General features: G+C 45.3%; 1 protein-coding gene across 7 annotated transcripts in view; it reads right to left on the reverse strand.

The window, feature by feature from the left end:
• The window catches only part of MAP7D2 (MAP7 domain containing 2), a 139,902-nt gene that overhangs the window by 17,469 nt on the left and 110,239 nt on the right, over positions 1–12,194 (reverse strand). For all 7 annotated transcript variants that reach the window (XR_005030380.2, XM_036912845.2, XM_036912841.2 and 4 more), the window contains 2 exons: positions 821–1,089; positions 93–219 (listed from right to left, as the gene is read on the reverse strand). Coding sequence is in view for 6 of the 7 variants with exons in the window: in XM_036912845.2 (XP_036768740.2) it covers positions 93–219; positions 821–1,089 (396 nt within the window). In the remaining variant the exon portion in view is untranslated. The remainder of the gene's footprint in view (positions 1–92; positions 220–820; positions 1,090–12,194) is intronic.

Consider the following 12,194-nt stretch of genomic DNA (forward strand, 5'->3'; position numbering starts at 1 on the left):
TATCACACTGAAACTCCAGAAGGAAAGTGAGCAGCTCTTCCCACCGCAGCCTTTTATACAAGATGGTGATGCAACTCTGAGCACCCACATACCTATTTTGTGCTTCCTTCTGCAGCCGTTCCTGCTCCTCCTGCTCCTTCTGCAGCCGGGCCTGTCGTCTCTTTTCAGCCAGGATCTTCACAGCCTCTTCTGCATCGGTGGTGCCTGCTGCAGGCTTCCCTGAGGGTGCATCAGAGGAAGAGGTCACAGCAAACGAAACACTGATTGCCCTCACACGGCAGCTGCCACCTGGCAATGAAACGTCCGACCCAGTGGGTGATGGGAAATGCTGCCAGTATTGGCACAGTTAGCCATAGAGCAGGGAGGCTGCAATGGGCCGGATGCGACCCTGACTGAATTTCACAGTGGAGGGGAATGGGAGGTGAGGAAGAGGGACAAGGCTGCCATCACGTCCCACAGCAGCCACCACCACTGTGCCCATCTGGGTGAACTCACTGCATCCATCACAAAAGCTTACAGGACTACTGGAAGACCCCTTCTGTGGGAAGTGCTAAGGCTAGCTGGGCGCAGCACATGAGCAAAGCCATGAGCAGCATCAGCCCGGACATCTCCTCCTCCAGGGAACTCTAAAGAGACAGAGGGGCAGGTCTCAAGGACAATGTGCAAGCCTGAGAAAGCAGCATGGGGGCATGAAGTTGTCCCAGGGAAAAATCCCCCCTCTGCCCTAATAAACATGAGACACCATGCAGATTGGGTCAGAGGGAGAAGCAGCTCAGAAAAGCCAAGGCCTGGGGCACTGTCATTAGCAAGGAGGACCTACCTCCACTGCTCTCGGCCTTCCCTCCGGTGGCTGCGTGCTTCTCAGTGACATGCTTGTCCACCACATGCTTCTCTGGGACTTCCCCTCCGTGTGAGCCAGCCACCTGCTGAGCCAGGGCACCTTCCCTTTCCTTGTTGCTCTTCTCTTTCTCTGCCTTCCTCTTGGGTGTTTCCTGGCTGGGAACGGTGGGAAAGCGGTACTTCACGGGAGACCCTGGGTATGGTGGCTTCATATTCTTTGGAGACTGTGGATATGCTTTTGAAGGTGTCCTGGAGAAGCAAAAATGTGCCAGAAGATGATTACTGGGCCTGAACACAGAACCCTCTATTCCTAAGATGCCTGGTTCCAAAAAGTTGAGCAATTTCATCCTTCAAGAGGAATAAATGTTAGGCTTAGGTACACACTCAGAAGTTCCAGAAGTACTATCACCCTAATAGGAACATATGGTACCTAGAAGATGTCCCTGGTGGAAGGGACAATATTTTAGGAAGCCCATTTGGTGACACCATGTCCTAATTTCATTTAAGTATGGTGACAACCTAAGGATGGAGTGATAATTATTTCCCCACTTCTTCTCATTAGATGAATAGCAGGGTTAGATCTGGCTTCAGCATATGTCAGTGGACAAGCTGGCTCCTTCTTGTTTCATGTCAACATAAAATTTACAATCTTAACAATTTTTAAGCATACAATTCAGTGGCATTAAGTACACTCACGTTGTGCTGCAACCATCAACATCCAGCTCCAGAACTCTGTCCCCATGCAACACTAACCCCCTATTCCTGCCTGTCCCCAGCCCCTAGCAACCAACCTTCTGCTTTCTGTCTCTAGGAATTTGACTATTCCAGGTACCTCACAGAAATGCAATCATACAGGATTTGCCCTTTTGTGCTGGCTTGTTTTATTCAGCATTATGTCTTCAAGATTCTCAGTTTTTTAAAAATGTTTTTAAATTGAAGTATAATTGATATACAATCTTATGATGGCTTCAAATACACAACACAGTGGTTTGACATTTACCCGTATTATCAAGTCCTCAGCCTGTCCACTCCAATCACTGTCTATCAGCATAGTAAGATGTTACAGGATCATTAACTATATTCTCTGTGCTATACTACCGTTCCTGTGACCAACCTGTACTGTGATTGTGAATTATTGTGCCCCTTAATCCCCTTCTCCCTCCCCACCCCTCCCCTTTGGTAACCACTAGTCCCTTCTCAGTGTCTATGAGTTTACTGCTGTTCTGTTCCTTCTGCTTTGCTTTGTTTTTGTACTCCACAAATGAGTGAAATCATTTGGTACTTGTCTTTCTCCACCTGGCTTATTTCACTGAGCATAATCCCCTTTAGCTCCATCCATGCTGTTGCAAATGGTAGGATTTCTTTTCCTTTTATGGCTGAATAATATCCCATTGTATATATGTACCACCTCTTCTTTTTCCATTCATTTATTGATGGACACTTAGGTAGCTTCCATATCTTGGCTATTGTAAATTGTGCTGCAATAAACATAGGGGTGCATATGTCTTCAAATCAGGGATCTTGTTGTCTTCGGGTAAATTCCTAGGAGTGGAATTACTGGGTCAGATGGTACTTCTATTTTTAGTTTTTTGAGGAACCTCCATATGGCTTTCTACAATGGTTGAACCAATTCACATTCCCACCAGCAGTAGGTGGGACGTAGGAGGGTTCCCTTTTCTCCACATCCTTGCCAGCATTTGTTGTTGTTTGTCTTTTGGACAGTGGCCATCCTAACTGGTGTGAGGTGCTATCTCATTGTGGTTTTAATTTGCATTTCCATGATGATTAGCGGTGTGGAGCATCTTTTCGTGTGCCTGTTGGCCATCTGAATTTCTTCTTTGGAGAAGTGTCTGTTCAGGTCCTCTGCCCATTTTTTAATTGGATTATTTGTTTTTTGGGTGTTGAGGTGCATGAGTTCTTTATATATTTTGGATGTTAACCTGTTATCGGATAAATTGTTTACAAATATATCCTCCTATACTGCAGGATGCCTTTTTGTTCTGTTGGTGGTGTCCTTTGCTGTACAGAAGCTTTTTGGTTTGATGTAGTCCCACTTGTTCATTTTTGCTTTTGTTTCCCTTGCCCAAGGAGATGTGTTCAGGAAGAAGTTGCTCATGTTTATATTCACGCGATTTTTGCCTATGTTTTCTTCTAAGAGTTTTATGGTTTCATGACTTACATTCAGCTCTTTGATCCATTTTGAGTTTACTTTTCTCAATTCTTTTTTTTTTAAAAAATTCTCCTTTACTGAGGTATAATTGATATCTGGTTCCTTTTTAAATACCAAGGAATAAAGTCAGCTAAGGGATGGGGAGAGGGGATGTCTTTTTGGAGCTTCTTAAGGTTTTAAAGAATCTGTCCTCCAACAGGGAAGATGTAAAAGGTGAGGACAAGCCTATTTCCACCCAGGGAAACACTGCTGTGTTAAAATGCAGGGGTCTATCTTATGTTTGTTGGAAGAAGGTCCATACAGGTATGCTGTACCCTGTGCCATCATCCTGTTAGGCTGCAGCCACACAGAACCCATGACACCTTGTCTGCATGGATGGTGCCTCCTCTCCCCAGACTGCTTCTCCTCCATCCTTGAGCACAGGGGACTCTGGCCTGCCATTCCTAAGGGACCTCTCAGCAACCAGGTGTTTCTTTCCAGATGTACTATAAAATCCTAGTTTTCTAATTTTGTTCCTAGACTCTTAACAAGTAAGTCACGCACAGAATCCTCCTGCCCCCTATATATGTATGGATACATACCAGGGTTTCTCAACTGTGCCATTACTAGCATTTGGGGTGGGGTCGATCTTTGTTGGGGGGCTGTCCTGTGCACTGCAGGTTTAGCTGCCTCCCTGGCCTTAACCTGCTAGATGCCAGTAGCAATCTCCACCCCCCAACCCCAGGTTGTGACAACCAAAAATGTCTCCAGACATTGTCAATGTTCTCTCAGGGTAAGATTACCCCTAAATGAGAACCACTGAGGCAAGACATACATGCAGCCGTCCACTCCCACACATATGCTACCTGTATAAAGCAGATAAAAGTGGAGCTGCTCTGGTTGGAGGGCAGTGCCCTAATCCCATGGGGGCCCCAAGGCAGAGGCACATCCATGGGCTTCCTAAGAGCCCTAGCTGGGGAGGACATCATCAGTGCTTTATGTGCTGACGAAGAGAGCCACATCTGGATCCCCCAGCGATCTAGAGCTCAGCCTTCCACTGTACCCTCCAACACTGCATGTCCATGCTTCCCAAATGCCATCTGTACGCCAGCTGCTCTGCTGCCAAGTGTATACCCACAATTGGTATGTGTGTATATATGTTTGTGCCTGTGTCTCCCTGAATCCACTTTGGACAACTCTGCCCTGCTCCCCACACTGCAATGGTGGCTACACCTGAGTTAGTGGCCGCTAAGACCCCCCAGATGTATCTTTTAGACGTGGCACAAAACAGGTACTCGATAGCTGGTAGGTATCGGTGTTGATTAAATATATGAAAAAAAAATCTGAAATATCCTCACAGACAAGAACAAACCCAAACCAGGAAGAACTATTATGGGAAATCACAAGCTCTGATCCCTTACAATGATGGTGCTGCACTGAGCATGGTTTTCTAATCGGCTGTAAAAACCTGGGTTTAGGTTCAAATAACCTATATAAATATATGGCAGGAGATCTTTGCTTGGTGACACCCTCCTTTCACACTGTTGTTCAGGGCTGCAATGCAGATATAACAGCCAGGAGGGTGTCTTGAAAGACTTGGTCAAATGCTCTGTGAAGAATAAAACCTGTCACCTACTCCATGGAACATCACACACATGCTAGGTGTGGCTTTGATCAAACAAGGTGTAGAGGCAGGGGATGGTAAAGAATTATCCTTGGATTTGGGATTTGGAGAGAGAGGCAATAGGAAAGGCTGCTGTTTTATGGTAGATGAACAAATGGAAACATCTCCTCCTATAAACATTCCTATCTTGACTCATTAAATGGAATTTCTGGTATTGGAAAGACCAGCGGAAAGCCATCTGCTCTTCTTCGTTGCTCTCATCCTCCTCCCCAAGGTGGAAGGCATGATTTCTCTGACTGGTAAGACTGGGGAAGGTGCTGCATGCAGGCAACTCAGTCCCTTCGAGTTCTCTCCAGGATGGGCCTGCAGTGACCCACACCCTAAGCTTCTCTGAGCAGTGCCTGAAGACGTGGGCTCCACCCCGGGGGGCCTCCATCATGCTGGCGCCTCTGCTCAGGAAGGATGAGGAGCTCTTCTATAGACACAGCTCCCACCCTGGGGTCCCCAGGGCTGGACTGGGGGGAGTGGTAAGAGCCCTGAACTGGCTGCCCTCCCAGTCCATCCTACAGTCCAGCCTTAGCAGCCAGCAAGCCAGCATCTGAATCCCAGCACCCCCAGGTCTGGCTTAAATGGCTCACCAGCAGAAGGGAAGGGAGCGTGGTAAAGTTACACCCTCAGTCAGAATACCTGGAACCCACAAATGGAACTGCAGGGCAGGATTACAATTCCAGGGAGAAAAGGCCAGATCAGTCCAGATGGGGGAGGCTCTGACAGCCTCAGGTGGGCTGGGCCCTGAGCAGCCTTACTTCAACAGAGCATCACGCATAGGCTCTGTTCACACCACAAACTATGAGGTTCTATTCTAAATAAAACTGGGCCAATTACCCATGAGCATACATCCAAAAATAATTTCTACCTGAGAAGTAAGGGTGGTTTATTTGGGAAAAACTCACTATATTAAGAAGTCTGTTTGCATTTCCTTATGCCAGCCCCTCCCCAGTAAACAGAATAAATTAGCACGCACGCACACACACACACACACACACACACACACACACACACACACACACACTCCTATGCAATACAAATATGACCTTCAAATTAGAGAAATGTAGGCAGACTGTAGATTTTTAACAGTGAGTGGCCAAATTTCAACAGAATTCCCTATTTCATCTCTGTATCTGCAGTTTCCTGCTCATCCTGCCTCGCCACCTCCCTGCATGGACTCAGCACCCTGCCAAGCACCTGCAGAGCTGATAAACCTGAGCCTCCTGTGCCAAGCGACCTTGTTCTGGCAGGCTCCAGGGCTCTCCAGCCAGTCTTGCTCACACTCCTGAAAGCCAAAAAAAGTCTGGCAAAGCTATTTCCCTGACCCCCCTCCATGCCCTAGAAATAAGTATCTTGGCTGATGAAAGACATTAAACACAAGTTAATCAGGGGAACTCACCATGCTTTCATAGAATTTTATTTTTAAGTTCCTTCTCATCTATTTAATATGGGTCTATGTGATTCCATAATAACCCAGTGAGGTAGGTGGGAAATGACTATCAACCACATTTTAAATAAGAAAACCAAAGTCCCAAACATTTAAATGACTTTTCACAAGAGATATAAGCAGACAAGCAGGACTAGCACCCAAGTCACTTGATTCTTCCTCTTGCTTTTTCATAGCTTTTCTGCTTTAACTTTTTAGAAGTTCAACGCCACCAACTATAATTAGCATTCACAACAGAGGTAGGTCACAGGGAAGGCAATACAGCAAGGAAAAGACAAGTAGTGACTCTATAGCATCTTACCATGCTGATAGATAGTGACTGCAATGGGGTGTGGGGGGGGGGGGAATGGGTGACTGTTGTAACCGCAATGGTGTTCATGTGAAACCTTCATAAGATTGTATATAAATGACACTTTAATAATAATAAAAAAGAAGTTCAATGCCACCAATTGTTAAAAAAATCTAACAGAGGAGATTCTCAAATTCTGCTGGGGTAGTAGAGACAGGCCTTCCTGGTGCACAAGGCAGGATTATATAACCTTTTGATGTTCCATGACTGGTGGGAAATATGAACAAACACCTCTATAAGTAGAGCAGCAAGAATAACTCTCAGGAGAGGGGCGTCATGCTTCTGAACATGAATTTATTCCAGAACAGAACCTCAAAGTACTTTTTTCTTCACATCTTGGAAACTAGTTCTAATTTCCCCAAAGCCACTCAACTCCAGGCACTGTAAACACAGTCCACCCACAGGATAGGAGGCGTCTGTGGCCTCATCAGTACAGCTCAGCCTACATTCTGAAAAGTCTGTTTATGGTCACAGTTTATCATTTCCCAGACAGGAGAAGAACAATTTTATACCAGGGCAACCTGTGGAAACCAGGTTAGCCCAGTGATCAAAGTTACCATCACCAGCAATGAAACAACCTGATATCAAATAACATCACAGGCTCCTGACACAATGCACTGAGCAGGAACCAACATCCCTTCTGTGGGATCCCAAACATACAGCCTGAATCTAATCACAAGGAACAGCAGGCCAACCCAGACTGAGGGACCGTTCTCAAAATAGCTTGCCTGTGCTCTTCAAAAATGTCAAGGCCACGAAGAAGAAAGGCTAAAGAACTACATACAATTAATAAGATTGTATGTCCAATGTGGGAGCCTGGGTTGGACCCTGGACTAGGGCAAAAATGCTATAAAGGATTTCATTGGGACAACTGGCAAAAGTAGCATAGAGTATAAATTTTAAAGTAACAATATCATGGCAAAGTCACACTTTCTGTACTGTGGTCATACAAAGGAATGTTTTCATTCTTACGGATGAAGGGTCATGGTGTCTGCAACTTATTCTTAAATGGTTCTGGGGAAAATTTGTGGTGTGTGTCTATGGAGAGTGAATGAATGTGAATGGGGAGATGAGAATGATGAAGCAAATGTGGCTAACAGTTACCAGGATGAAAGGTATATAGGAGTTCTTTTTCTAGTCTTGCAATTTTTCTCTAGAGTGAAATGATTTCAAAATAACAAGGTTTTTATAGAGAAGACAAATAATGGTTCCCTAGCATCTTACTACACTGATGGACAGTGACTGCGATGGGGTGTGTGTGTGTGTGTGGGGGGGTCTTTATAATATGGGTGAAGGTTGAAACCACAATGTTGCTCATGTGAAACCTTCATAAGACTGTATATCAATGATACCTTTATTAAAAAAATAACAAGGCTTTTAAAATTGGTCTAAATTCAAATTATCCTCTGGTAAAACTGAAAAATATAGGGCTATGGACTAGGTGAGCATATAAGTGTGACTATGAGGAGGGGGCATAACAACATTTTAAATTATCCTCTTCAGAGTGGGGATTAAAGATGGCAGCGTGAGAGGAGAGACAGAGGCTTCCTCCTAAAACTGGATACAATTACAAAATTTAATTGGCACAACTAATCCTGAGAGAGCAGCAGGAAAGAGGAGGCGTCAGACTGCACACACCTGGAGAAAAGAGCAGACCTCAGCGAACGGGGTAACGTACCAGAGCTGTGGCTCCGCGGGACCCGAGCCCCTCCCCCACCCCAGCTCACCGGCAGGAGGAAGAGAAACGGAGCAGGGAGGGAGTGGAAGGCCTGGGACTGCTGAACACCTGGCTCCGGAGATCTGCTCTGGGAGCACAAACCTACATTTCATGGTGCTTTCATGAGACTCGCATGACTACCGGGTTGGAAAGTTAATACAGGCAGAGTTCCTGGGGAGACTGGGATTCCGGCTGCTTGTGGAAAGCAGGGATCCATATCTGGCTGCTCTGGGACAAAAACTTATACCTGTGTGCCCGGCCCACTGGCTCAGGCAGTGGAGACAGACACAGCAGCCAGGAGGCTGGGAACAGCTCTTTCCTCCCCCCAGGCACCAGTACCACTCCCCTGCAACCCTCAAAATTGCTTCAGGGGCTGAGCAGCTCCAGAATAGAGCTTCTGGACACTAGAGGGCCCCATATACAAACATGAAACGCCAAAGGAACCTTGTCCAGAGTAAAATTGTTAATACAACTCCGAGAAAGATTTAAATGATATGGACCTTGTGACTCTTCCTGAAAGGGAGTTCAAAATAAAAATCATCAACATCCTAATGGAGGTAGGGAAAGACATCCAAGAACTCAGGAATGAATTCAGGTCAGAGATCCAATCATTAAAGAACATGATGGAGGGTATTAAAAGCAGGTTGCATACGGTGGAGGAGACAATAAATGAAATAGAAACTAGAGAAGAGGAATACAAAGAAGCTGAGGCACAGAGAGAAAAAAGGATCTCTAAAAATGAAAGAATATTGAGAGGACTGTGTGACCAATCCAAGCGGAACAATATTCGCATTATAGGGATACCAGAAGAAGAAGAAGAGAGAAAGGGATAGAAAGTGTCTTTGAGGAGGTAGTTGCTGAAAACTTCCCCGGTCTGGGGAAGGACATCGTCTGTCAGGCCATGGAGATCCACAGATCCCCCAACACAAGGGACACAAGGAAGACAACAGCAAGACACATAGTAATTAAAATGGGAAAGATCAAGGATAAGGACAGACTGTTAAATTATCCTCTTCAAGAAAATTTTGAGATAAGAATGTAAAAGCCTATTGGAGAATGATGGTGGTGGCAGAAACAGCAGTTAAACTGTCAAAGTGGAGCCTGATCCATGTAGACACCCATCTGTGGGCAGGAATAGGCATGCCACACGTCTACCAGAGAAGCTGATGGGAATGGCACCTGATAATGATCAGCTACATGTCCTCACCCACCAAGGGAATAGGCCGGCTCCACAAGCCTGTGATTCTCAGTGGGAGGTACTTATTTTTAGCCATGTAAACAACCTGGTCTTAATTTTTTTCCTCATATGGACAAAAAAATCTGTTTTGTTTCCAATGTACGATAAAGTGAAAATTAACCCAGATTCCTGATAAAAAACTGATCTCAGGTATGAGGTATCTCTGAAAGTGATTATCTTTGGCAGACTGTGTTTCCCAAAGATGGCCACAATAATATCTGTTCCCATCCCACATGATTTTTTGAGTTTACTTCTCTATCCCACTGAATATGGGATGGGCTGACTGGTTTGACCAATAAAATATACCAGGGAAGGAATGCTGTGCCAATTCAGGGCATAGTCCTTAACTGGCCTGGCAGCTTCCACTTCCTGTCCTGGGAGATACTCAGTCATGGGCACACTCCCTCTCAGAACCCAGCGGCCATGCTGTGAGACGCCTAAGTGACACCGAGAGGCTAAACGTAGGCATTCTGTTCTGGTTGACAGCCCCAGCTGAGCTCCAGCCATCAGCCAGCATCAGCTGCCAGCCAGGTGAAGGACCTCCAGCTCAGTGGAGTCCTAGGTAACTGCAGCTCCAGCTGACACTGGACCATAGTCACCTGGAAGACCTCAGATGAGAACTGCCCAGTAAGCTCAAGTCAACCCACAGAGCAACCACACAGAAGGCCCCAAGAGAGACCCTCCCACTAAGCCCAAGTCACAGAGCTGTGAGAATTCCTAACAAATCGTTTTATGCCACTAAATTCTGGGGGGTTTATTACAGCAGCGACAGATAATGGAAACACCCCCAACATAACCACCAAACTGACTGAGAATATATTTCTAAGAACTTGAAGCCATTAGAGAATACCTCACACTCGGGGACAGAGACAGGCTGGGGAAATCCACTTGGCCACACTTGATTTCCTCTCTCTAGGTTACAAGAAGAACTCTATGCTCCATCCACATCTTTGAGAGTATTGCTGAAGCTAGTTTTCTAAAACCCATACAAGTACCCGACAGTGAGAACAATGAAAATAAACTTGAACGCTTAAAAGAGCAACACCATTAATATGCACAGCCACCCAACTGTGGCTTACTTTATCTGAGAACTGGGAGGAGAACAATGCACTGCCAGAGCCATTCATCACATGACCCGTCTGGGTTTCTGGATGGGAGTTCAAAGGAACTAACTAAGCCCCCATTCCATTCAAAGCCTCCTCACTTCCAGCATGCTTTAAAAATCACACACTTGGTCTGCATAGAGGGAAGGTTGAAAAAATGCCACTTTGGTTGGGGTTTATTTTGTGTGTGACACCATTTAAAAAATCAACTGTTTTTTATTGTCCTTCCTCTGTACTGAATACACAAAGGAGTACTTAATAAAACATGAAAGAGATGAAGAATGCTGTAACTGTTAGGCAGAAAGATAGGTATGAGTGGGGTGGAGGGAAAAGGTCAGGAAAGCCTACTAGAAGGGACTCAAAGAGTTAACCAGATAAAACTAGAGAACCAGAAAAGACCCACAGAGTTAATGAGTTCATCAGTTGAAGCTCCAAAGGCCAGGAGTGACTTGGGATGTCCAGATATTCCCCAGATAAAGAAAAGTATCTGAGAGCAGCTCGTGTCTTCATTGTGTCAATGAGATCATGCCACTGTAATATTTACTTTAGCCTGCTAAAAAGCCCAGCTAATTCTTTAACTTAACCTATATGCTGTTTTTTCCCTCCTCCTCCAGCCCCTAATCAGGTAATTTTGTAACCAGGGCAGGAGACAAGCATCATAATTAATTTTCCAAACAAGCCCAGATATAAACAGTATAGTAAGAACAGGAAAGACTCCATCTTAAAGCTAAGATTCCATTTTATAAGCCAGGAAGTTAGGAAGTAAGATTCCTAACATATTCTTCAGCAGACAATAACTCAGCCCACCCTGGGGGCAAGGCAGGCGGTCTTGACTGACATGTTCCCAGAGGGAAGCTGCTATCCTGGGGAGGAACTAGATCAGTAAATTTCTTGTATGAAGTTAATTTTGCAGAATTATTTGAAGGACTGATAACAGAGGAGAGGAGATATGGTGTCTCTCACCAGAGCTAAGCATCTTGAGACCACTTGACAAGTCTACACCCCTCAGCTCTTTGTCATATCCCTGAAAAATCTTTAACAGCCTATAAAACCCCAGACCCCAAACCCTTAAACACCTCCTCTCTGAGGACGCCCACATTTTTTCTCTCTTTCAAGTGAGTAACTTTAAATAAAGCTTCTCACTGCTCAGCTTAATTGTGTTTTGTCTCTCTGTGCTTTTCCAGTGGTAAGGGTCTTCATTTCTTTGCTATTTCATTCTATTTCTAAATCTTCGCTTTACTCCTGATAAGTAGGGAGGGGCTGCTGAGAGCTCTGATTTGGGCTTGCAAGTTCCTGCCGCCTGGGTGACCCGGACAGAACTGCAGCTATACAATCATGCTCTTTAGTAGCCTGCCTGAAAATCTCTTTTCTTTGCCTTTGGGAAGTTCTCAGAACATCATCTCATGCCATCAGTGCTCAGCAGCTCCCTCAAATCCTGGGGTGGTAGGGACTCAGCTCCCATGCCGTGCAGATTCAAGTGGACACTGGAAGCCAGGTGACACTGGCTTCAGGAGTTGGCAACGGATTATGCCCTTAGGCTGAGCAGCAGTTCAATGAGCTTCCCTTTCCTCCATTTTTCCTTCCTCTCGGCTTTATTCAAGTAAACCTGCCTTTACCTACCTTTACTCAGGCCCCTTCCTCTCTTGGAGTGCATTCAAATAAAACTCTTACTCTGTTTCA

Source organism: Manis pentadactyla, chromosome X, assembly GCF_030020395.1.
Source record: "Manis pentadactyla isolate mManPen7 chromosome X, mManPen7.hap1, whole genome shotgun sequence".
Lineage (NCBI taxonomy): Eukaryota > Metazoa > Chordata > Mammalia > Pholidota > Manidae > Manis > Manis pentadactyla.